At 43.5% G+C, this 24,892-nt stretch overlaps 1 protein-coding gene across 3 annotated transcripts in view; it reads left to right on the forward strand.

Annotated features, from left to right (window-relative positions):
• The window catches only part of RGL1 (ral guanine nucleotide dissociation stimulator like 1), a 256,412-nt gene extending 231,883 nt beyond the window's left edge, over positions 1 to 24,529 (forward strand). For all 3 annotated transcript variants that reach the window (XM_019427176.2, XM_053909181.1, XM_019427170.2), the window contains 6 exons: positions 1,326 to 1,447; positions 3,924 to 4,013; positions 10,298 to 10,484; positions 14,250 to 14,504; positions 18,709 to 18,823; positions 22,003 to 24,529. In XM_019427176.2, coding sequence (XP_019282721.1) covers positions 1,326 to 1,447; positions 3,924 to 4,013; positions 10,298 to 10,484; positions 14,250 to 14,504; positions 18,709 to 18,823; positions 22,003 to 22,190 — 957 coding nt within the window. In that variant the 3' untranslated portion in view covers positions 22,191 to 24,529. The remainder of the gene's footprint in view (positions 1 to 1,325; positions 1,448 to 3,923; positions 4,014 to 10,297; positions 10,485 to 14,249; positions 14,505 to 18,708; positions 18,824 to 22,002) is intronic.
• The last annotated feature ends 363 nt before the right edge of the window (positions 24,530 to 24,892 follow it).

Below are 24,892 nucleotides of genomic sequence, written 5' to 3' on the forward strand. Positions count from 1 at the left end.
TGGAGCCAGAGAAACTTCCAGGAGGAAATAACATCGAGTTAAAATCAAAACTTCAGGAGCCAACCAGGCTGAGCTCACTGGTAACAAGATACGCTAACATAGGCAACTTTAAGTCTCCTGTCCCTGGCAGAGTAGAGCATGATGATAAATATTCCTTAAGGATATGGAGACCAAGAGCTGAAGTCATTGGATGGGAAGTTGATGCCCACAGAATCTGCTCATTGTTGAATTTCTTCTGTCATGTCCTGGAATGATAAAACAAATTTACTTATTGCCCTCCAGAGTTACCCATCTTTGTCCTTGAACTTGGGAATAACCCTGGATGGTACTCTCTTTCCTTTTAAGACTAGCATGTTAAACCTTTGGAAAATTTGAGTATTAAAGCTAAAGCTTATACCCTTTGTTGACTTAAAAAAAAATCTTTATTGAAACATCGGAAGAAGTATAAATAATACTGGACATAATTATATACTTGCTTCTCTTCTGAGCTTTAAAAGATTTAGTTAAAGGATTTACTGGAGTAGTAAAAACCCAAGGATTCAGGAAATCCAAACATTTGAGTTTATGAGGCCCTAGACTGTTTAGCTTTTCAGCTCTACCCAAACTTATTTACTGAGGGGTAAGGGTTGAAGAAGATGGGGAAGGGAAACCTAGGAGCCTCCTGACATAAAGTTCATTTTTGCCTTTATCTTTTAGGACATAGTCATGGAAATTTGAAATGTACTTTGCAAGTACACAACTTTAAAAAATAACTTTTCTATCCCTAGAATGAAAACATAAAAGAGAAAAAGGAAGCCACTGTGGGTTTAGGTAATAACTAGTTTGGGTTGCTCTGCTAGCTTGTTTTATTCATATAAATTGCTTTTTCAAGGAGAAGGGAGGATTGACAAATAAACATACAAAGACTTCAGGGATTTAGAGTTAAAATTAACAATTCTTTTTTAATTTTTTTATGTTTATTTTTTAGAGAGATAGACAAGAGTGTGAATGGTGGAGGGGCAGAGAGAGAGAGAGGGAGACACAGAACCTGAAGCAGGCTCCAGGCTCTGAGCTGTCAGTACAGAGCCCGTTGCGGGGCTTGAATCCACAAACTGTGAGGTCATGAACTGAGCTGAATAAAGTCAGATGCTCAACCAGCTGAGCCACCCAGGCGCCCCTAAAATTCACAATTCTTTTATTTCTAAGAAAGGCAGTACTTGAGAGTTCTCCTCGATGTTTTTCTCCATTGTTTATCCTAATGTGGTGTGTTTTCGTGTTGGAAAGATGTATACACTATTTGGTTGGCCTTTTTATTTACTTTCTTTTTGGTGTTCCGTCTGCTGTAGGAATTCGAAGTGATTGCCCAAATAAAACTCTTACAGTCTGCCTGCAACAGCTATTGTATGACCCCAGACCAAAAGTTCATCCAGTGGTTCCAGAGACAGCAGCTTCTAACAGAGGAGGAAAGGTAGGTACATGTATTGCCTGTCAGGATAGAGCTAAGGCGTCGGCGAGAGGAATACTACATCCAGTTCCTCACTTGCCCCTTTATTCAGCAACTATTTATTGACCAGCTACCAGATTCTAGATCCTCCGTCTCCGAAGGGTAATGGTATAGCAGGAAAAGCTGAACTGATGTGTCAGAAGATGTGCTTTCACATTCTTGGCTCCACCATTTATTTATCTTTGTAACCTTGAACAAGTCACTTTTTCTGCCTGATCTTCAGCATACTCATCTATAAAATGCTTGTGAGGATTAAGTGAAATCATATTTGGAAAAGCATTGTTAAAGTGAAGGTCACCACCACCACCGTCACCATGTTTGTCATTTTTGTTCATTGGTACCGGCTTTCCAGGGAGCTTTCAACTGGGAAGGAGAGACAGATTCATGAAAAATTGAAATATGGTGGGTAACTAAACTGCTACGGGATCTGGAGGCAGGAACATTTCTTCAGGATGAGGGAAGGTAGGGAAGATGATCGAAAAGGTGTAAATATTTGGGCTAGGCTGTGAAGGAAAAGGTAAGATTTCACCAGGAGAAGTGGGAAAGAAAATTCCGTACAGAGGGAAGAACATGAGCAAAGGCTTGGTGGCCTGACATGGTTGGCATTTGGAAGAACAGTGAGAATTCTGTTGGCTGGGACACAAGGGACAGTTTTCAAAGTCTTGGTTGATATGCATGGAAAAGGACATTAACTCCAGTGCTTTGACTGTTGGCCCAGCAAGGGTGTTAGTCTTTACCCTGTAGTCTAGCAGATTGGAATCTACAGGCCATATTTGGCACACCACATGTTTTTACATTTTTAAATAGTTCAAAAAAAAGGGAAGACTGTAACATGGACAGTTATTTGACATCTAAGTTTTAGTATTCGTAAATAAAGTTTTATTGGAATACAGCCCATTCATTGACATCTTATTTATGGTTGCTTTCATGCTTTAAAGGCAGCTAATTAGGTGGGAGAGAGACCGTATAGCCCGCAAAGCCTAAAACACTTACTATCTGGTCTTTTACAGAAAATATTTGCTGACCCCTGCTGTAGACTGGGGGATATCCTTGAAAGTTTACCATCAGGGAGAGCAAAACTGACAGCAAAATAAGTATTTGGCCAAAGAGGACATTGAGATTCAGAGAATAACTCAACTAGTCAGTGATGGAGTTTGGACTTAAACTCCAGTCTTCTTGACTCTCCAACCTAGACTCATCAGGTGGTTGTATAATGGTTGGGCAAATCACATAACCTCTGTGTGCCTCAGTTCCCTCATTTGGAAGATCGATTATTTCTGAGGTCCTTTGTGATCCCTGTTACATTAAAACCTATGATTCAGTGCTCATTGGTTGGTGAAGATTTTTTTTCTTTGCCATGTAGAAAATAAAGCAGTTATTGCCTCTCTCTACATTTCTGCTCTGATGATCAGTTTGTATGAATTAATTTTCTCTCTATGTGTACGTCCTTCTCACATAGGGGACGTACATATCATGGCTAGTGGTCTGGATCGGAAAGTCTAGGCCCACAATATCAGCTCTAACAATTAACTTTTTGTTAATTGTAATAATTGACTTTTTAGTGATTAGAAGAATCTTGCTAAACATATCCTATTTTTTTCTGTCAGATTTATAACCACCTCTAGAGCTTAAGCTAATATTTGCAAAATTCCTTTATCGACGAATACCTGCATATGAGCAAATACCTGGATGCATCCTTAGGTTTAAAAAAAGTACACATAATTAACGACTTACTGAGCTACTATTTACCACACTGACCCTTCCTCACCCAGCCAGAACCAAGTACAACTATTTAGAGCTACAAGCTTTCATAAAAGACATTTCAAGTCATATATAAATTCCTCTTGTGCTTATGGAAGTTACGTACATCTGCCTGGCATATAGATGTCCAAATTTGGAGCGTTTTTAATTTAGGCTGTTTCAGCACTTAAAAATCATATTTAACACATCTTTACCAATAATATAACTGCCTCTGTTCGTTAAAGATTAAATAGTTTACAAAAGTCTCTTCTTTCATTTCTCATAGACAAAAAGTTGAGCACGTGCACACACACACACACACACGAAGTGATGAGGGGAGGGTACCAGACAAGAAGTAATTCTCCCCCTGGCTTAGTAGCGGGATGAGAATGATCAGGAAGCAGTGGAGTCAGCCTTCAATGCTGCCAGAGCACACAGTCCCTCTCCGAGGCATGCGGCACTAAACAGCCTCGGTCCATAGGCCAGGGTGGGGGTGAGGGGAGGAAGCACACATATAAATTTTTAAAACTTGGCCATGAAGTCCACACCCTCTGAGATTGGTGGGGGAACAACATGGTGTGTATCTTTACCTTGAACGGTCAGAGACTTCCTCTAAAACAAAACGGGCAGACCGTGTGCACTTCCGCCGCTTCGTCAGTTCTCAGGCTCTGACCTCACAAGCTCCCTTCTTCTTCCCCAGCTACGCCCTGTCCTGCGAGATCGAAGCGGCTGCTGACGCCAGTGCCACCTCTCCCAAGCCTCGGAAGAGCATGGTGAAGAGGCTCAGCCTGTGAGTGTCACCCGCGGGTCCCAGAGGGTCTCATCAGAGAAGGGACAGGATGTTCAGTACCGCAGCCCTGAGCCAGGGCGGAAGTGAAGAGCAGTTCACTCACCTGTTAATCTTTCTGTCGTGAACCCAGTACCTGTTCTGAATCGATTCCTTCTTCTCCACTGTTCTCTCTGGTATGGGCGACCATCATCTCTTACCTGGACCACTCCCACAACATCCTTACTGGCTTCTGGCCCCAGCCTTGCCTCAACAGTCCATTCTCCACCAAATAGTCTGGTATTCGCATAAAACACACACCAGATTATACCGCTTCCTTGCTTAAAAACCTCTGATGCTTTTATTGTAAGATAGCACCCAGACTCCTTATCGTGGCTTAGGAAGACTCTCGTGATCTTCCCCCAACCTTCTTGACTACCTTCCTCTCATCCGACCTGCCCCCTTGTTCGCTGAGACCCAGCCATGCCCAGCTTCTAGCCATCTGCCAACCACACCAGGCTCGTTCTTGCTTCAGGGCCTTTGCACCAGATGTTCCCGTGGCCTGGCATGCTCGTTCTCTGTGGCTGGTCCCTTCAGATACGGGCAACAGCGTTCGCTCCTGAGAGACAGCCCTCTCTGATGCCGCCGCCTTCCCCCGTCACTCTCGGTCACACTGGCTGCTTCCTGTGGCGGAACGTAAGCCGCTGGAGAGCGGGACCTTTGTCCATCACACTCGTGGCTATTTGCCCAGCTCAGTGCCACGCATGCAGGAGGCACTCCATAGCCAAGTTCATAACTCCTGTCTCCCTTTGAGGAAAGTCAGGCGTCCTTACAGTGTCCCTCACGACCCTTCAGGGACTGCCGTGTCATCCCAGCCCTGCCTGTCCCTTAACTGTCTGTCCTCATCTTTTTCTGCTCACTCTCCTCTGCTTTCCAGCCACCCACACCTCCCTGAACACGCTAGGCGTGCCGTTTCTTCTGCTCAGAACACTGCTCCCCAAATAGCCAAATGACTCACTCACTCACTCCTTTCAGATGCTTGCTGAAACATCACCTTCTCAGCCTTCTGCCAACCACCTTACTTAATACCATGCCCCATCTGCCTTACCTCCCGTGGCACACTCTGTCACCTTCACCTGCTTTGAATTTCTCCACTGCCTTTACCTCCATGTGACATACTGTTTGCTGTATGTGTCTGTTGATTATCTCCAATGCAGAGTCCACGAAGGCAGGCACGTATGTCTGGTTTCTGTTCCTTGCTGTCTCCCCGGAACCTAGAATGGTGCCTGGCACATAGTAGATAATTAATAAATATTTATTGAATGAATAAACTGAGCCATGGGCCAACACTGTTTTAAGGACAATACACGTATTTTTCATCCAACCCACAAAATAACCTAAGTGCTAGGTCCTATTGTTATGCCAACATTATAAACCAGGAAAGTAAGGCACAGACGGGGTAAATAGTGTGTTAGTTATTGGAAGATCTGGATTCAAACTCAAGATTTGGCCATAGAGCCAAGATACCTTTTTACTATACTGCCCATGGGAAAAATACTTCGTGAAGGAAGAGAGGAAGGAAAGATGGGGCAGGAGGTAAAAAGTGGAGGAGGAAGAAGATGAGGGAAGGAGGACAAGGCAGAGGGAAAGGGTGCGGAGGGTGGGAGGAAAGAATGAGAAACTGTTAGCTTAATTAGCCCCCGTGCTTTGATGGTAGCCATTTTTACAGAAGAGCCATAGAGGATCTAGTCTGTGTCACCAAGTTGATCTCTCAGACGTTAGACTCCAAGAGACGTCAGGCTAACGAATCAAACGAAAGCCAAAGAGGTCAGTGCCAGGAAACAAGGATTGTCATTTGATTAATAAATTTGCTCTTGCCTTGGAAGACCTATACCTGTGTCTGATCCCCTGGGTGTCACACTCTGCATTGCCAGGGACGAGCAAGAACAACGACTAGGGCATATTGGACAGTTTTTTGGGGTTTTTTTTTTTTTTTTTTTTTTTTTTTGGTGGCAGGGTGGCCTGGGAGCCATGCTGACCTGACACATCCCAACTTTCCACCTCTTATCTGTTGTGTGAACTTCTGTGTCATCATTTGTGAAACCAGAATAGTAATGTTCATCTCAGTGGGTTGGTGCACGACTGGTGGGGTTGTAACGCTTCTCAAACACTGCCTCACTCTCAAAGGGTACCTGGAGAGCCACCGTTATTTTTTCATGAAACAACTTTCTGTTACTGTCTTTTTTAGTCTTTTTTTTTTTTTTTTTTTGGGGGGTCAGGATTCTGACTGTTTCTGTGGGTTTTTGCTACTTCCCAGCACTGTCTATCCACCTACCTCGGTGATCCCCAGTGAGACATGGAGGCAAGGATGGCACACGAACTTGGGTATTGTCATGTTTCCAATAAACATGTGCAGGTGCTTACTGGTGTGGATGGCATGATGTCCCACTAATGAAGCTGCTCAGGCTTCCACCTGATATCAGGTGACATCTGAAGATTACACTGGGACATGTGATTTTATTGAAAGCATTTTGAAGGTAGTCTTGATATCTTGCCAAACCTCTGTCCAGATGCCTCCCCTGGCCCTCCTGAACACTAGATTTCTGAGCTCGTGGGTTGTCCCCTGTAGAGTTTCCATAGCGTCTTGCTATCTTTTCATGGCTGCAATCCTGGAGGAGAATGAACTCTCTCGTGAGGTAACCCGAGGACCTGACCAAGCCTTGTCAGTTGGTAAGATGGACACCTACACAGGGAATCAGACTCCTCAGGAGGTGAGGCCAGGGGTGCCAGGCATCTTGATGGTCTTCTGCATGAGAAATAATTGGAAATTTCTGGACCTGCTATGGCAGTCAGAGGTCTGCACAGGTACATCTAGTCCTTTTTTTATTTTCTGTTTTGGAAGTTTATTCATTTATGTTGAGACACACAGAGAGATAATGAACAGAGGAGAGGCATAGAGAGAGGGGGACAGAGGATCTGAAGCAGGCTCCATGTAGACAGCAGAGAGCCCGATGCAGGGCTTAAACTCATGAACCGTGAGATCATGACCTGAGCTGATGTCAGACACTTAACTGACTGAGCCACCCAGGCACCCCAGGTAGCCCTAAGTGCTAATGCCTTTACCCCCTTGCTTTTCCTTCCCTGTCCTCAGGCAGTAGCCACTGTAGATGCATTTTGATATAACTGCTTCCCACTACTTCTCTCCAACCCAGCTATCCATATTTACTGTGCCGGGTGCTCTAGCACCCCTGGGTCCTCTCTTTGCATCAAGTCTGACACATGCAGAAACTCTGCAGAGATAGTTTCATGAAAATCTAAAGTTTCATGTAAGAGGACTGTGAGGGTGCAGTGCCGTGCATGAAGTGTGGTAGACACGGAGTACATTCTCTCCTTGGTGAAATCTTGCCAAGATGCTTGAGTTAAAACCTTCGGTATCTGAGTTTGAACATTTATCATGAATAAAACAGGCCACATGGTCACCCTTCGTATTTCTTGTACGTATAAGGGTGATTCTGTGCCATCGATTTCCAAAATATTTTATGATCTTAGCATTTTTTAAAATGTGGAAAATGTACTCTTTGCTCTCCCCACATTTAATGATCCATTTTCCAAAGAGGTTGGAAAGAATTTTGAAGCCATAAGGGAAGGTGTGCTTGCTCTGAAGGTCAGAGATGCCTAGTATTGAGCTAGAATTACCCTTTGTAAAGCAGAAATGACCTCATGGAATTGTGCAAATGGAAGAACCTTTAGTCTTTGAACAGTGTCGTTCAAAGCTAGAGTCTCAGATGACGGGCTGCGGACCACTAGTCCACAGCCTTCAAAGGTCTACCTCGTAATCACAGGGGTGTACGACAGTGGCATTGCTTTTTCCCCTGAAAATTGTGGTCAGAGTTTAGTGCTTTCCCCTGGAGCCCCAGTAAGGCTTGGAGGTCCAAGAAAGGAAGTGACATGGAAAATGGGGCAAGAGGTGGTGGGTCAGAGATGAGACAGAACAAAGACATGCTTCAGGTCTTGGAATTTGAGCTTATAATTCCTGAAATATTTAATGAAAAATCAGGCTCAGTGGTTCTACTCTTGTTATTTTGTCCAGTCAGTGCTTGTTGGGCTTGGCTGCATTTGCTAGTTTCTTTACATGCCTTTCCTTCTTGCGTCTTACCCTTCCCTCCTTTTACTCTTTTTCATGTTGTCTGTTAATGTGAACCCTCTCCGTCTTTGTCTGAGAAAGTCTTTATTTTGTGCTCACTCTCAGAATTCTGTTAGCTGGGTATGGAATTCAAGGGCGACCGTTATTTTCACTCAGCACTTTGAAGACAGTATTCCAGGTCTTCTCACTTCTGCTGTTTGCTTTTGAGATGTCTGCTATCTGTTTACCATTCCTTTGTATTATGCCCATCCCCTCCCCCCTCCCCCCCTCCCCCCCTCCCCCCTCCCCCCCCCCCCCCCCGCCGCCATTGCTTTTAAGAACTTCTTTTGTCTTTGATATACCATTAGAAAGTTTAAGTGAGGATTGAGTCTTATTTATTCTATTCAAGATGTAGTTCCTGGATCTAAAGATTCATGCAGTTCATTAGTTCTGGAATCTTCTCACCTACCATCTCTTCAGATAAAGTCACTCTTCCATTCTCTTCATTGTCTTCTCTTGGAATTCTTCTTACACACGTCAACATTTCTTATTCCAGTCTCCATCTTTTAACCTTTCTTATTTTCCATGTCTTTAGATTTTGATGCTGATTTCTTAACATTTTCTTCAGATCTGTCATCTTGTTTTCAGTGCTTCTCTTAAACAGTTATTTAATCCTTCCACCGAGTTTTTATTTTAAATCACTGAATTTTTTAGTCTAGAAGCGAATTTTTTTTCAAATTGCCTTCCTGTTCTTTTGTCAGGATGTCCTGTTCTTCTCTCCTGTTTTCAACCTTTTTTCTTCTGTCTGTAATATTTTAAACATATTTTATAGCCTGGTCTGTGGTAGACACTCAAACATTTGTCAAATGAATGAATAAATTATTAGTTTCTTTCTGTCAGTTCTTGTATCTGAAGCTCTCAAGAGTCTAATGTTTGTTGACTCCCTTTGGGTGGGATATTTCCTTGTATGTTTTTGTAATGTTGTATTATGAGCTCATCTTTAACAGAAAATCCTCTACATCCTGGGTTGAAGATGTATTCTTCCAGAAATGTTTTTTAATTCTGGTTTGCACAGAAGTATAAGTAGCAAAGTATAGCATAGGTAGCAAAGTTGAGTGAGGTGCTGGCCAAGATAACACATGATTTTAGGGGAGACATTTTTCTTTCACCCAAGCTCAGGCCAAGACGATAAGCTTCCTTGTTGTCTTCCCGTGCCAGTAGGAAGACATTTTTCTAGCCCATCTTTTTACTAAGGGTATAGCTCTTTGAGGGTCTTGGCTCTATAAGGGATTTCAATTTCATCTCCCCACCTTATATAAACAGAGGCCCTCATCTTTGGGTCTGTATATGTGTTAAAACCCATGTCCCTAGCTCCCCCAGATTGGTACCTCCCGCTCCCCACCCAGAGCAGCTGCAGAGTTAGCTCACATACTTCTGGTTTTCAGTTCCCTATTCATTTCTGGCCTGTAGGGATTTTCCTTACTGTATTGCAAGCTCAACTTTAAAAAGAGTTTTTATTCATTCATCAGTTGATGGACATTTAGGCTCTTTCCATAATTTGGCTATTGTTGAAAGTACTGCTGTAAACATTGTGGTACAAGTGCCCCTATGCATCAGCACTCTTGTATTCCTTGGGTAAATTCCTAGCAGTGCTATTGCTGGGTCATAGGGTAGACCTATTTTTAATTTTTTGAGGAACTTCCTCACTGTTTTCCAGAGCAGCTGCACCAGTTTGCATTCCCACCAACAGTGCACGAGGGTTCCTGTTTCTCCACATCCTCGCCAGCATCTACAGTCTCCTGATTTGTTCATTTTAGCCACTCTGACTGGCGTGAGGTGGTATCTCGGTGTGGTTTTGATTTGTATCTCTCTGATGAGGAGTGACATCAGGCATCTTTTCATGTGTCTGTTGGCCATCTGGATGTCTTCTTTGGAAAAGTGAAAGACCTCAGATTAATATGGCCTCTCATTCAGCTAAGCAATCTGTGTGTTCTTTGAGGTTGGAAATGACCTATTCAGATGAGATGTTTACTGTGATCTATTAGACACTTTATAGGAAATGTTTTCCAGTCATGCCAGGGCATGCAAGATTGGCAAAACAATTAAGGGGTTAATTAGCACAAACTATTGCTAAATCATGGATTCCATATTTGTAAACAACTGCCTGGCCTTATGTGTTCTGCAGACTCTTTCTGGGGTCGGACATGATTACCAGTAGCACTCCCACCAAAGAGCAGCCCAAGTCCACTGCCAGTGGGAGCTCTGGTGAAAGCATGGACTCTGTCAGCGTGTCGTCCTGCGAGTCAAACCACTCAGAGGCCGAGGAGGGCTCTATCACCCCCATGGACACACCGGATGAGCCTCAAAAAAAGGTATTCCCTCATTCCTTTCCCATAAGTCCTAATGTAGACACCTGACGTAGTTTAGTGGTTGCCACACGAGAATGTCTGTTTTCAAGTGTATCACTGTACAGTAGTTTGAAATTCATGTTTATAGGAGCTGTCAAAGTAGAGTTCAATCTAGGGACCCATTTCTCATAGAAACTGGTCCAAAAATAGTGAGCATATTGGTGTATTCATCTGGCCTTTGAAATATTGTCTTGGATCCAAAGGTGACTGAAGGACTGTGGCCTGTAACATGAGGTATACTTTATTTAGGACTCAGAGGATTTTCTTAGAAGGAGCGCAAAGTCAAGAGACAGAGATGTGTCAGCCTTGTCTCTTGGTGTCATACTTTGTCTTTGCCATGCTTTTACCGCAATAATGTTACATAGCAAACCGCTCCAAAACTCAGTACTTAAAACAACAGCCATTTATTCTCTGTCATGTATCTGCTGGTTGGTTGATGTGCATTGGGCTTGGCCCTAGGTCATGGGTTTGGTCCAGGTCTGCTCCTCTCATTCTTCTTGGCATAATGAGGCTATCCGGGGCATATTGTTAGTAAGCTAAGACAAATGAGCAAGAGAGCAAGTCCAGCCCCATAGGTATGTATCAAGCCTTTACTTTGGTCATAATACCAACATTTTATTGCCCAAAGCAAATCATGTGGCCAAATCTCACATAAATAAGTGAGGCAGGGGACTCCTTCTAATGGGAGGAACTGTGGAGTCACAGGGCAAAGGACATGGATTCAGAGGGGCGTAAGGAATTGGTAGCAAGTATACAATCTACCATTGTATACTTTGAGAGGTGATAAAAGAATTCCCATAGAGTTTCCATTTTCCATGGCTTCATAAAGAAATAAAAATAGCAACAACAACGATAAGAACAAGATTTGTCGTAATCTTCTCTACACACCTGCTTTAATCTGTTGGTGAAGAAGTTTGAATCAGAAACATCAACTGTGATGTGGCTAGCATTTGCACCATTTGGGGGAGATTTTTGGCCAGCCAGACTTGCTGTGTAAGTGACTGTTAGCCCCTTAGCTTAAGCGTAAGCAAGTGAGGTAGAGTGTTGGTAAGAATCCCCCCATTTTGTTTTTTTTCTGCCATTCTATAAGAGGATCAGTGTGCAGTTTCACATTGTGTTGTCAACAACAACAGCAATAGAGGAACCCTCAAGTGACCTTGTCACAGTGTAGCCGATCTAGGACGGACATCATACTCAGGACTCATCAGGCTGAGATGTCTCAGGTGCTGCCCCAGCTGGATCTTACCTTTCTATGTTGAAATCCAGAGGCACATCCTCTGGATATTGAAGGAAAAGCTCTGGAAACACCTTTGAGTCTGTTCTCCATTTTCCCATGCATATTTTTGAAACCGGAGATGTAATCATTCTCCATGGCTTGAGATACAGCTTTGAAGTTGTCAAAATCTGGAGTGAGGTATCATTCTTCACCTTTAGACACGTTCTAATTCTTTGTGGCCCCATTTCCTGATGGTGGACATCATACAAATGACAATAGAGGTATATCACACGCTGTTCAGGAAGGGGGTGGAATCACCTTTATGCCTGTTGGTGCACTGGACATGTGCGAAGGTCCAGATCATCCCTCTTAAAACTACACGGTAGCCAGCCCAAGTGTGTATCATTTGCACACCCCTTGACTCCTCTCTTATCACACGGGTGCTTTAATTTCTTGCACAAGTCAGGAATTTTTATTCTTCAGGTGAACCGTCCTCAGAGGCACGAATTTCTGTCGGTTTAAAGCTGAATCATTGACTTGGATGCACGCACACGCTGGGCTGTAGTATCCTTGAATGTCACCTGGAAAGGCCTTGGTGCCCCCGCTCCCTGCACAGCGGGTCCTGGATGACCTCCACAGCCTCTCCCTACTCTAGATCCTGAGCCTCAGGTGTCCCGCGTGCCTTCCACAGTGGCGCTCTATGAGATTGCTCTGTTCAGTGAAGTGTACTTAGCATTCCTGTCACTTCATCCCCCAATCATGGTTTTTAAACATTTATTTTCACACTTGCTCCTCAGAGCAAATTCTCAGCAAGACCTTAGGGGCGTCATCAGGTGGTCCGTTTAGAGCTTCTGCAACTCAGGCGTCTTCAAAGCTTTATCTTAATCCTAAGTGTCATTAAAATTATGGAAAGTCTAACAGAAGGAAAGGGGATTTATACAGAGGAAAAGGGAGGTGAAAAAATTGAACCAGTAACTGGACAGTGGACCCTCTTGGCTACTGTGTGTGGTGCACCTTCAAGCAAAGTGATGCTGTTGAAATTATGCACCATCAGTTCGCCCTCACACTGAGTCACAAAGTTGATTCACTTGGGAAAATAGACAAAAAATGTTACTAAACCATATTATAGAGCCACAGTTAGACTTCTACATATCCGAGTTGTCAAATCAGCTTGCTGGCTCTAATTAAACTAATCATATAGTAGAATTTAATGTAAAGTTACGCTATAGGAAGACGAAGTCCTTAGGAAATAAACTGGGATAAACCCCATTTTACTTGGAAGCTAGATAATCAGAATGCTAAGTTTCTGTATGCTTTTTCCTTGGAAAAGTAGACAGGTATAAAAGATATAAGTAGGTTACTTATTTTTTAAATGACTTCTGAAATATTTGTTATATAATATATATAACAATTCAGCTTAACTCATTCTGAGAAATTATTTGTAATTTTCCACAATAAGAATTGATAGTTAAAATGATTCAATTTAGGTTTTTTTTTTTGTTTTTTAACACAACCTAGTGAATTTGGGCATCCTGTTTCTTTGGTAATTAGTCTTGCATAGTTTATGGTAACTGTAGTTAATTGGAAAAGCATCTCATTCCTTAAAAGTAGAAAGTAGAAAAGTAGAAAGTAATGGAGCTTCTCATAGGCTGTGTTCCCTCTCTGAATCTTTTTTCCCTTATCTTTATAATGCTCTGCATTTTGTTCACAAGATAGTTGGGAGAGCCACGTGAGATAAGATATATGCAAACTCATCACATCACAGTGCTAAACATCACCGAGGTAGTGCTATACTATGTTCATTTACCACGTTTTCATCAGCTTTAGACTGGGCCTTGGCTATGTGCTTGCCGTGTGAACCTGGTCTTGGGAGTCAGGTAACTGGGGAGTATGTCATGATGGTGCTGCCAGTACTTTTCTCTCTGGATTAAGGTTCTTCACAGCAGAAAGTGATTGGGGCCCGGTGATCTCCAGGGGCCTAATGTTCCACGCAGAGCTATAGAATCTGTGGTCCTTATCTTAGAAACTTCGACAAGTATAGACCTTTCTCTCCTGCTACAAAATCTGTGATAGAAAACAGATCGTGGTGGGTGTGTTAAGCAGCATTCCCACTCAGGGCAATGGGACTGGATAAGCTGTTGGTAAGTAAGGCTTTCCTCCAGCCCTTGTTAAGCTTCTGACTTCCTGCTGGAGGCCATGTTGCCTCTAGTTTCTGGTATTTGCTGCCATCTGCTGGTCACTTCCTTAAAAGCAGCTGCAAACGGGAATTTTGAGAACTGCCTTGCATCCGTCCTCACCTGGATGTAGGGGGCAAGTACTGAGTCACTGATAGGCATCTGCCAACAGGATACTTACCCCAGTGACAAGATGTGTGTGTGTGTGCTGTGAGCTGTTGTGGAGGAAGTAATTGAAGTTTATTCATCTCAGCATCTACCTCTGCTTTGAAGATTGTGAAGCGCGCCATTGGCCAAGGTTCTAATCTGTGTTCTTCTGGGGTGTGTTTACTCTTCCAGCTCTCTGAGTCTTCCTCATCATGTTCCTCTATCCATTCCATGGACACAACTTCCTCAGGGATGTCGTCCTTAATAAACCCCCTCTCCTCCCCTCCATCCTGCAACAACAACCCCAAAATCCACAAGCGCTCCGTCTCTGTGACATCCATTACCTCGACAGTGCTGCCTCCCATTTACAACCAACAGAACGAAGACACCTGCATAATCCGCATCAGTATAGAGGACAACAATGGCAACATGTACAAGAGCATCATGGTAAGGCCCTCGGACCGACACCCCTAAGTGTGTACAATATTAGCATCATGTAGGCATCTGCCCAAAATGAGTATGTACCAAAATCTCCCTGCGTATGCACCAGTAATATATTTATATAAAAATGTACATACCAGCAGTGGCCATAAAATAGAGTTTTCACATCTTAAAAATTGCTAAAACTTATCCCGGTCAGTGTCACTTTTTTCAAAACTCTCAATTTGGACAACTGAATGACTGTATCCCAGGGAAGATGCCACTCCTGCATGCCTTCTAGGAAGTCTTCCCGTGGAACCACATGTCTGGATTTATAATGAATTCCCATGCATTCTCAGCCGTGTGCTCCGTGGTGGCAAATCTTTCTCCTTTAGTCATGTGGAATCAAACTTAGTAAAGTGAATGATCAAGCTGAAAATACAGTTTGAGTCCACAAGGAACTCTGTAAATTAAATGAGACGGACCTTTTTGAGCCTCTTGTAAAAATTGTGTTTCTGACACACTCTCAAAACTGTCTTGAATTAATGGCAGGCTTTTGGAATACATACAGGTGTCTCCTGGTAATGACCTTGGGTGTGTATTTCCCGGAAGTGACTTCTTCGTTTATAGGCCACTTCATGCACTGAAGAGCAGGCTGTCATTTGCAGTGGGTCCCATCTCCCATCTTTATCACCTGCCTTCTTGGAGGGCACACGGAGTGCTCATGAGCTCAGCTCTGAACATGATCTGTATGCTGTCTTCTAACATTCCAAGGAAAAACTTTCCTAAAGCAGTCATAGAATCAACAAAAGATTTCTTGAACGTTGGATGTGTGCTTGTCACGGGGCCAGGCTTTGTGGATGGGGAGACGAGTGAGGTGTTTCTGTCTTTGAGGACCTTATGATCAAAAGGGAGATCATAAAGCAGTATTCAACATCTACCACATTCTCTAATAGAGGTCAGACCAGGTCGTAAAGGGCCTCCAGCCCTCATGAGGGAGTTTGTGTCCTACAGGCAGTAGCATCTCATTGAAGGCTTTTAAGTAGCAATCAGATTTGTTCACTGGAAAAGTAGCTGACATTGTGGAGACAGTGCTCTGGTGGGGGGTAGTGGGAGGTGAGGAAGTGAGTTAGGAAGCTGCTGTCATATTCCATGTAGAAGATGATGAGGGCTTGAACGACAGTCATGTGGCTGGAGACCATGTGGATTTTTGAAAGAACTTTACGAGGTAGAATTATAGAATCCATTAGTTTAGTCATCAGCTTTGGGTTACCATTGGAGGGGATGAGGAAGAGGGAAAACTAAAGGCTGTCCAGGCAGCTTGGTGGTTGGTGGTCCTACCAAGTGAGATGCAAGCTACTGGAGGAGGAGGAGGGTTTGGGGAATGCTTACACTGGAGGGGTCAGTAGGACATCCAGCTGACGTTGTCTAGAAGATGGGCAGAAACCTGGGCTGGTGCCAGGCTGGTTCTGGGAGTCGTCCAGCCCACGGGGTGGACAGGGTCACACAGGGAGTGAGGGCAGGAGGAGACAGAACTCAAGTGGGAGAGAGAATGGTGAAAGAACCACCGAGAAGCCATGCCATCAGTGTTAGTATCGTATTTTCAGTGTGGCTTCTTCACATGGCTTCTCTTATACGTGCTGACAGAGAAGTCCCCCCTCGAAACTCTGCAGTGACTCTGAAGTAAAAGCTAAGAAGCGACACACATGCAACCACGTGGATGGATCTCTAAAATGCCACATTGCATTAAAGAAACCAGACACAAAAGATTACATGCTGCAGGAGTCTTTTCTTTCAAAAATAGTCCAAACAAACCTGTGGTACTGGAAGCTAACCTCAGGGAAGAGGCACAGGGAATTCTTTGCACTCTCTATTTAAGGTACATGAAGGTGACACGCTAGTGTCATTCAATACTGTGCCATTTAGTACACAAGCCACATGTGGTGATTGAGCATTTAAAATGGGAATAGTCCAAATGGAGATGTACTGTGAGTGTAAAATATATACCAGATTTTGAAGATTTAGTACAAAAGAAAGAAAGAATTTCTCATTAGTAATTTTTGTATGGATTATATACTGAAATCATACTTTGGATGTGAGGGATTAAATAAAGTATGTTATTAAAATTAATTTCCCTTTTGAAACACTTGTTTTAATATGTCTGCTAGATTATGTAGATCTACTGGACAGGGCTGGTTCAGTATGTCAACCAAAGGCTGCATGACTGAGCTGTTGATACTGATTGTGACCCTTCACTCCACTCAGTACATTGGATGGGACAGAGTAATAAACACTCATGGAAAGCTCTTGGCCGTATCCCATCCTCATGTGGACACACTTGGGGAAGTTTAAGGTCAAGAAAATAAGGATAGCCTGGCTCTCTCCTTAGGTAGGTTTAAAGTTGACAACTTAACCCAATGTTAATCACCTTAGCCCCACATCCACCACTTTCCCCCCCACCCCAACCCCCCAGTTAAAGTGGGATCCTTTCTCTTTAACTTCATGCTTCTGGTCCAGTTCTATCCAACTGTGGGAGTATTTTTTTTAGGCTATCAAAACACATATTTCCGCTTTTAGAATTTTGTGTGCATCTATTTCTCCCTTGTAAAGGAGTATGCCGGATGTTTTGGTAATAGACAAATGAACAGGGTCTTTGTCGCTTACAAGCACCCCATTATAATGCATGTTGTTTATTGAATCACAAGTTCCAGCTGCTGTTTCGGGACCAGAGGGAGACATCTAGGCCCTGCCATCTCCAAGTTCTCAGAGACAGTTTCCTGGAGGAAATCAGTTGTCTTCTTCTTCTTTTATTTTTTTAAATTGATTGGTTGATTGATTGACTGGCTGTCTCTCCTCTTACCTCCTGGTGAGAACAGCTTTTATTTTTAAGTAACAATAATTTGTGTGGTGTGTGTGTGTGTGTGTGTGTGTGTGTGTGTGTGTGCATTCTTTCTGATGTAAAGAAATCACTCAAGGGATGTTACAAAAGTCAGACCTCTTTTCCTCTTGCGCCAAGTACCCTGCCAATAGTTGGCTGAAGTGCAGAGATAAAGGGGAGAAAGTCAGAATTGGGGGTGAGGAGAAGCTTTACTTGGGCTTAAAAAATGGTAGATTTATTATTTTTGAACACCTAGGAGCTGATTTTTATTGAAGTCTAATTTACGTGCAATTACATACACAGATCTTAAGTGTTCAGTTCTTTGGGTTTTAATAGTTACCTGTATCTGTATAACCATCACCCCAAATCTAGATAAAGAACATTTTTCATCCCCCCACCAAAATTCCCTTGTGTCCCTTCCAATCAGTTCCCCTTCTTAACCCTAGTGAAGGTTAAGGTTCGTTATTGTTAATTTTCTAAAGCCATAGATTAGTTTTGCCTGTTTTTCAAAGAATTGTCTCCTGTACCACGTAATCTTTTGTGTCTAGTTTTTTTTTTTTTTTTGCTTTTTGTTTGTTTGGGTTTTTTTTGCGCAACATGATGCTTTTGAGATTCATCCACATTGTTGCATGTGTCAGTTCTTAGTTTATAACTGCTAAGTTGTGTTCTAGCAGAAATATACTATAATCTCTCTGTCCATTCCCCTGTTCTCTCCTGTCAAGGGCGGTTCAGGTTGATTCCAGCTGGGGGCTATTACGGGTGTGAATCTGCTATGAACACTTGTGTAGAAGTCCTTTTGTAGACATAGGTTTTCATTTCTCCTGGTCAATACCTAGATTGCTGAGATCATGGCGTGATCTGGGAGATCATGTGAGATCATGTGAAATTGCTGGGTCATGGAGTCTCTTGTGCTTTTTGAAATGATCCTTGTGCAGAACTGCGGTCATTTGTAACCTCCAGGTTGTAACCTGGTGCCATAGCAGTAGCTCAACAGGTAAGGATGATTTTAGCCCAGAACCAAAAATGCTATGCGTTTTGCACAGTACCCTCCTATTCCACCCTGCCCCCCACTGGAACCTCAACCAGCGTGGACGAGATAGGCAAGGAACATGTTCTGTTTTACTAAGGGAAGACACTTGACTGAGGGAGTAGGTGATGGCGAGAGTAAGTGGCCCATCATCATTTGGCTACTAAGGGTGGGGCCGGAACTAGAACCCAGGGCTTCTGGCTCCTGGTCCTGTTCTCATTCCACTGGGCCATTACCCCCAGGAAGACACAAGGCAGCAAGAATAAGAGGGTCAAGAGGGCTCTCGTGAAGCCGAATACTTAGAAACCCATCCATTGTCTTTTCAGTTGACGAGCCAGGATAAGACCCCCGCCGTGATCCAGAGGGCGATGCTGAAGCACAACCTGGACTCGGACCCAGCGGAGGAGTACGAGCTGGTACAGGTCATCTCGGAGGACAAAGGTGGGCACACGTCGCTTCTCGTGGCAGGTTACCCGTGTAGAAGTCAGAGAATGAATATGGTGGGGTTTTTTAATGGAATCAAATAGGGGTTTTTAATTGTGTGGGGAACCCTGACGTCACCTCACTTGTAGACTGAAGCATCTCAAGCCGCCCCCGCAACAACCCTGTTTTGCCCACAGTTTTGCTGTGCATTCTCATGCCCATTCTCTATAAACTTTTTTTTTTAAGTTTACTTATTTATTTTGAGAGAGAGAAGGGGGGAGGGGCAGAGAGGAGGAGAGAGAATTCCCATGAGACTCCATGCTGTTAGTCGGAGCCTGACACGAGGCTTGAACTCACAAACCATGAGATTATGACCTGAGCTGAAACGTTAACAACTGAGCCACCCAGGTGCCGCTGCATGCTCTATAAACTTTTTATCAAGCATTCTTCTTGGAAGAGGTCTCTCCCTGTGTCAGAAGGTGAGGGGCGGTGGGGCCTATTGGGTCTTTGATATGGTCACGCACCTCCTTTACCCAATAATGTGTGTTCAAGTTGTATATGAACCTGTAATGTAGCGGTCCTTGGAATAATTTCTCATTTCAGTTAATCATGCATGGGAGGCTTATAGGTTTATCTTTCAGTTTATCTTTTAATCTTTTTTTATTAAAAGATTTTTGATGCTTTTTTAGAGAGAGAGAGAGAGAGAGAGAGAGAGAGCACAAGTGGGGGATGGGCAGAGAGAGAGGGAGACACAGAATCTGAAGCAGGCGCCAGGCTCTGAGCGGTCAGCACAGAGCCAGATGTGGAGCTCGAACTCATGAACCGCGTGGTTGTGACCTGAGCGGGTGTTGGAACTGAGCCACCCAGGTGCCCCTCTTTCAGTTTACCTTTATTCATGACTGATGTTCAAGTAGCAAAAGCTTCTAACTCCAGAATCTGAAGGCTCTTTATCTCACACTTACTGAGGCAAAGAACTGGTGATCTGTGAAATACTTCAGTATGTCTAGGAACCCATTGTTGGCAGAAATTCCTTTTAGGAAAACTGGGGGCAAATACTTACCCTGAATGTATCTATTTGCCAGTTTGAATTGGGGTTGTATTTGTTGAGAGGAGACAATAAGCTGGTAGGTAAGTTGTCTGTACTCTGTCACATCAGAGAAACTCAGTCATAAGAAGTCTCTTTCCAAGTGTGGTTATTGACTGAAATTAACCCTATCTACTGGCAGACCCAACACTAACCAATTCACACATTTTTTTTAATGTTTATTTATTTGTGAGACAGAGAGAGAGAGAGAGAGCGAGCGAGCATGAATGGGGGAGGGGCAGAGAGAGAGGGAGACAGAATCCCAAGACGGCTCCAGGCTCCCAGCTGTCAGCACAGATCCTGATGCGCGGCTCGATTTCAGAAACCATGGCATCGTGACCTGAGCCAAAGTCGGATGCTCAACTGACTGAGCCACCGAGGTGCCCCCAATTCACACTTGTTCCCCAAGTATAGCATAAAGAAGAATTTTAAAAGTTGGGAATATGAGAAGGGAGCAGCTGTTCACACTCCATTTGACCAGCAAATCCTCTAGGCTGTATCTTGGGCCCCGAGAAGAGTGGCTGAAATTAGAGTAGTACTTTTTCCTAGAGATGAAGTATATAGCCTCTGAGAAAATTCTTTTTCAATTACCTCTTGGGAGTTTTCTCAGTCATCCAGCGGACCCCTAAGTTGTGGGGCAAACCCTTGTCAATTATATCTTTTAATGTGGTTACAGTTAAAATTCTAAGCCTACAAGGTGATCTCTTGAGTTTTACCATGTTGCCCACGAACCAAGGCTAAGGTGAGACCAGTTGGTTTGAAGAACCAGGAATCCTGGGCCCAGTTTTGTCCACCACTTGTGTGGTCTTCGGGGGGCTGCTTGACCTCCTCGGGCCTTGGTTCTTAATTGGTGAAAAGGAGGCAGTACCCTACTAATTCTTCATACGTCACAGGACGGTTATCAGGGTGACAAGAAATATGTGCCCCAAAGTACTTTTGGAGGTATGCTAAGTGATCCGTAGTTGTGAGGTGAATTATTACTGACCCAGGAATATGGGGACATTTGTACAAAATGTACTAGAGTCACTGAGAACCTGATCGCATAGGTCTCACTATAAAATTTCGGTGTTTGAAGTTAACATAAGCTTGACTGCATCCATTCTGCAATCAGATGCCTCTGGTGATGGCCTCCCCAATACTATTGCCCATTTTACCTCTTTTATTCCCATACCCATTACCCCTGAGTGCTAAATAGTATATATCTTCTTCTAAAAATATAAATGAATTTGGGTCGCCTGGGTTGCTCAGTCGGTGAAGCATCTGACTTTGGGTCAGGTCATGATCTCGTGGTTGGTGAGTTCGAGCCCCGCATCGGGCTCTGTGCTGACAGCTCAGAGCCTGGAGCCTGCTTCGGATCCTGTGTCTCCCTCTCTCTCTGCCCCTCCCTGGCTCACACTCTGTCTTTGTCTCTCTGTCTCTCAAAAATAAACATTAAAAAAATTTGTTTAAATAAAAAAATAAAAATATAAACAAATTAAAGTAACTTTGCTTGATAATTTCATATGATACTTGGAATAGTCCCTGTTCAGAAATTGCAGCTGTCTGTTTGGGAATCATTGAAGTAGACAACAGTTTAAATGTTTACAGATGTACTCTATCTTATATAGATGCTGTTTAGTATTCAACTGGTTTGATTTGGGATTACTTCAAAAAATATTTCAATATTCCAAGTAGAAGGTTCTGGAAAATGCTGTAGATTTTTTTTTTTTTCTCCCCTGTGTCATTGGATTCTCTCAGTCTCAGAAAAGTTGCATGCTGGAGTAGTAAAATGGACGATGGGAGGAAGGATACCTGGGTTCTAGCCCAGTTCTGCTGTTGACCAGCTGTGATCCTGGGAGTGTCATTTAACGTCTCTTCGCCTTTGTTTTCTACTGCACTTTTTTCTAGCTAAAATATTCTGCATTTGAACATTTAGTTCAATTTGAAATTGGGATTGAGGAGTGGTTGGAACTGATTTTGGGGGTGGTTGTCATTGTTTGGTTCAGTTCACATTCCAAGGACAAAGGACCAATGGTCCTTGCTTTGTGGCCAGACAAAATCCACCCCCCGCCACTGTCAGTGCTTGGGCTGACCTACACCAGCTGACTGCCTTCTCTCTCCTTCTCTCCTTTAGAACTAGTGATCCCAGACTCAGCCAATGTCTTTTATGCCATGAACAGCCAAGTGAACTTTGACTTCATTTTACGCAAAAAGAACTCCATGGAAGAACAAGTGAAATTGCGTAGCCGGACCAGCTTGACATTGCCCAGGACAGCTAAACGGGGCTGCTGGAGCAATAGGCACAGCAAAATCACCCTCTGAAGCGAGGGACCAATGGCCCCTTGCTCGCCAAAGGCGGAGCGGGGCTGAGAACAGGCCGTGGTGATTGCAGCGACCATCCAGTGTTAGAGGATCATTGGCGAAGTCCACAGCTATTTATTGAGTACCTCTGGTGTGGAAGGCACTATGACAGGCATCGTGGGGGAAATCGGAGATGAGTTTGACATGAAAAGGATGAATGTTTCACTGATTCTCTTTGACCTATTTGAGACTGAAATGCAAAATTATCCACTTTTATAAATAAATATATATGTACACATATTTGGTATGTATGTGTGTGTATATATATATACACATATATGTGTATATATATATATGTATATATATATATATATGTGTGTGTATATATATATATATATATATATATATATATATATATATACATATATATATGGGACTTAGGGATATTCTGGACTATGGAAAAATGAATTTGCACAATGGCCTGGGAAGTTGAGGTCACTTTTTACAGGGAAATAGAAAGAACTGAAAACCTAGTGTCATACCTTCCATGTAAATGGAATCAATCCTAGGAATACAGAGTGTCCTTTGTGCCAGTATTATAAGAAGTCCAAACTGTTTCTATAAGGGAGAGAATGACTTTCTCCATCAAGTGCCACCAGAAGAGATCTGCAGAGGCTGGAACTGCCACGGCTGAATGAAAGGCCACTTTGGAAAGGGTTTGGATGAGCCAGTGGCTTTTGACCTCTGCCCGCATCTGCCGCTTTCTGCGACCCCAGGGAGGGCGAGAGGAGCATCGGAGGCCCATCGGACCCACTGGTCCAGCCCCCGTGACACCTCTGGAGCCAACGCAAGACCATTTTGGTTTCTGGCAACTGCCTTGTGTGTCCGTTCCCCCTGCTCAAGAACATATCACAATCATTACTGTACAAGTAGCCATGCTCTTTGGTAACTTACCAGCCAGAAAAGAAAGCACAAAAGGATGGGGACTCGTTTGGACTCTTACCTGTCTCGGAATGCCACTTCTTCATTGCCATTTCTGATTGCCTTCTTTTGCATGTAACACTATATGTCTGGAGTCTTTTGCCATCTGGATTGTAGTACCTCTATATTACGTGCAATCTATTCCTCAGGTGTAGAAATTCCTACTGCGATTGACTATATTTGATCATTTTGAGCCTGTGAAAGATTTCAGAACAGCGACTGCTCTGTTAATAGCCCCTCAGAAGATGTTCCCTGCTGATAGCAGTGTCCTGTTTTACTGACTAACTTTTATAGCATTACTGTGCCTAGTCATGGGGAAAGAAATGGGGCTACGTATATGATCTGAATCATTTCTTAATGAGGTACATTCTTCCAGATGGAATCAATAACATTTTTTTTTTCAGGTCCCCACACTTGCTATCACAGTGTTACTGTTAAGTGACATTTTTGTCTCTAGTAACACCATCATCCTCTCCCTTCCAAATCTGAGCTGTGCTGGGGGTTTGAACCAAAAAGCCATATGTGCGATATCAACATGTGTAAGAAGCACTTTCAGAATGTCCTTTTTAAGAAAAAATTCTCAAAATTCCAGTTTTTATTCTAAAAATAAAAAGAACAAACCCAGATATAAAGCATAGATTGTAAAATGGAGCTTTTTCTTTTCCTTTGTCCTAATCCTGTAAAGACAGCTCCCAAAGGTTATGTGAGATTTATGTTATGTAAATAGCCATATGAAATCTGCAAGAAACACCAGGGAAAGTTTAGAGATTCGTGGCAGTGGACCAAAGAATGAGCCGGGAAGGCCTCAAATTTCCCTTAGGTCTTTCGAGGAGAGCAGACTGTGCATGATAAAGAGCGCCTCGGTTTCAACCAGTCGAAAAGCACTTTGTTCTGTTTGCAAGGCTCGTCCCGATTTGCGCTTCTGTGCTTGGAGGAGAGACGGCCGGGGTGCTAGACATCATGGAGACTGGAGAACATGTAGCCTCAGCCTGAATTTCTGGGTTCGAAGGTCACAAAATACAGAACTGTTGGCCTAGTTTAGGGTGCGGCTATGAAGACATACGTGTTGTGCCGTGTGCTCGCCCTATGTATTGTACTGTATATGTAGAGTCTAGATTTATATACTGCAATGTAAAAAAATATATATATATATTTTTTCCTTTTTTAAAGACGATGGAAACTCCAAGTAGATAAAACATAGCCTCATTTATTTAATGCCACTTGAAATGTCTTAAATTTGTTTCCCGGTGGATAGCCGGGTGATGCTTTCAGCTGCTCGCATGCTTGTCTTTCTACAGCTCCATCATCTGTTTACCTTTTGGTTAAACTAATAAACTGGTTTGGGACTTGGCTGGCATGTGCTGCCAGACCCAAAGGGACTGTATTTGGTTCATCAGGTGGGTTCTGGGTCCTAGATGTATCCGTAGGCTTGTTGGAAGCCCCCTCTGGCTCGGTTGGAGGGAGCCGAGGGGAAGCCGGTGGCAGAGGTAGGAGGGGATCCTCTCCACTGGTGAGTGTCACGAGCGTTTGGGGGAGGGAGTGACATCCTCAGGAAGCTGCACTCAGATATGATGCCTTGCCAGATTGCGACTCTTAAGAGTCATGTGGTGGGGGACACTTTAAAAAAAAAACACCTCAGGGCACCTGGGTGGCTCAGTCGGTTAAGCGTCCGACTTCGGCTCAGGTCATGATCTCGCGGTCCGTGAGTTCGAGCCCTGCGTCGGGCTCTGTGCTGACAGCTC

The sequence above is a fragment of the Panthera pardus genome, unplaced genomic scaffold (genome assembly GCF_024362965.1).
Source record: "Panthera pardus isolate Hobbes unplaced genomic scaffold, ASM2436296v1 HiC_scaffold_21, whole genome shotgun sequence".
NCBI classification, from domain to species: Eukaryota; Metazoa; Chordata; class Mammalia; order Carnivora; family Felidae; genus Panthera; species Panthera pardus.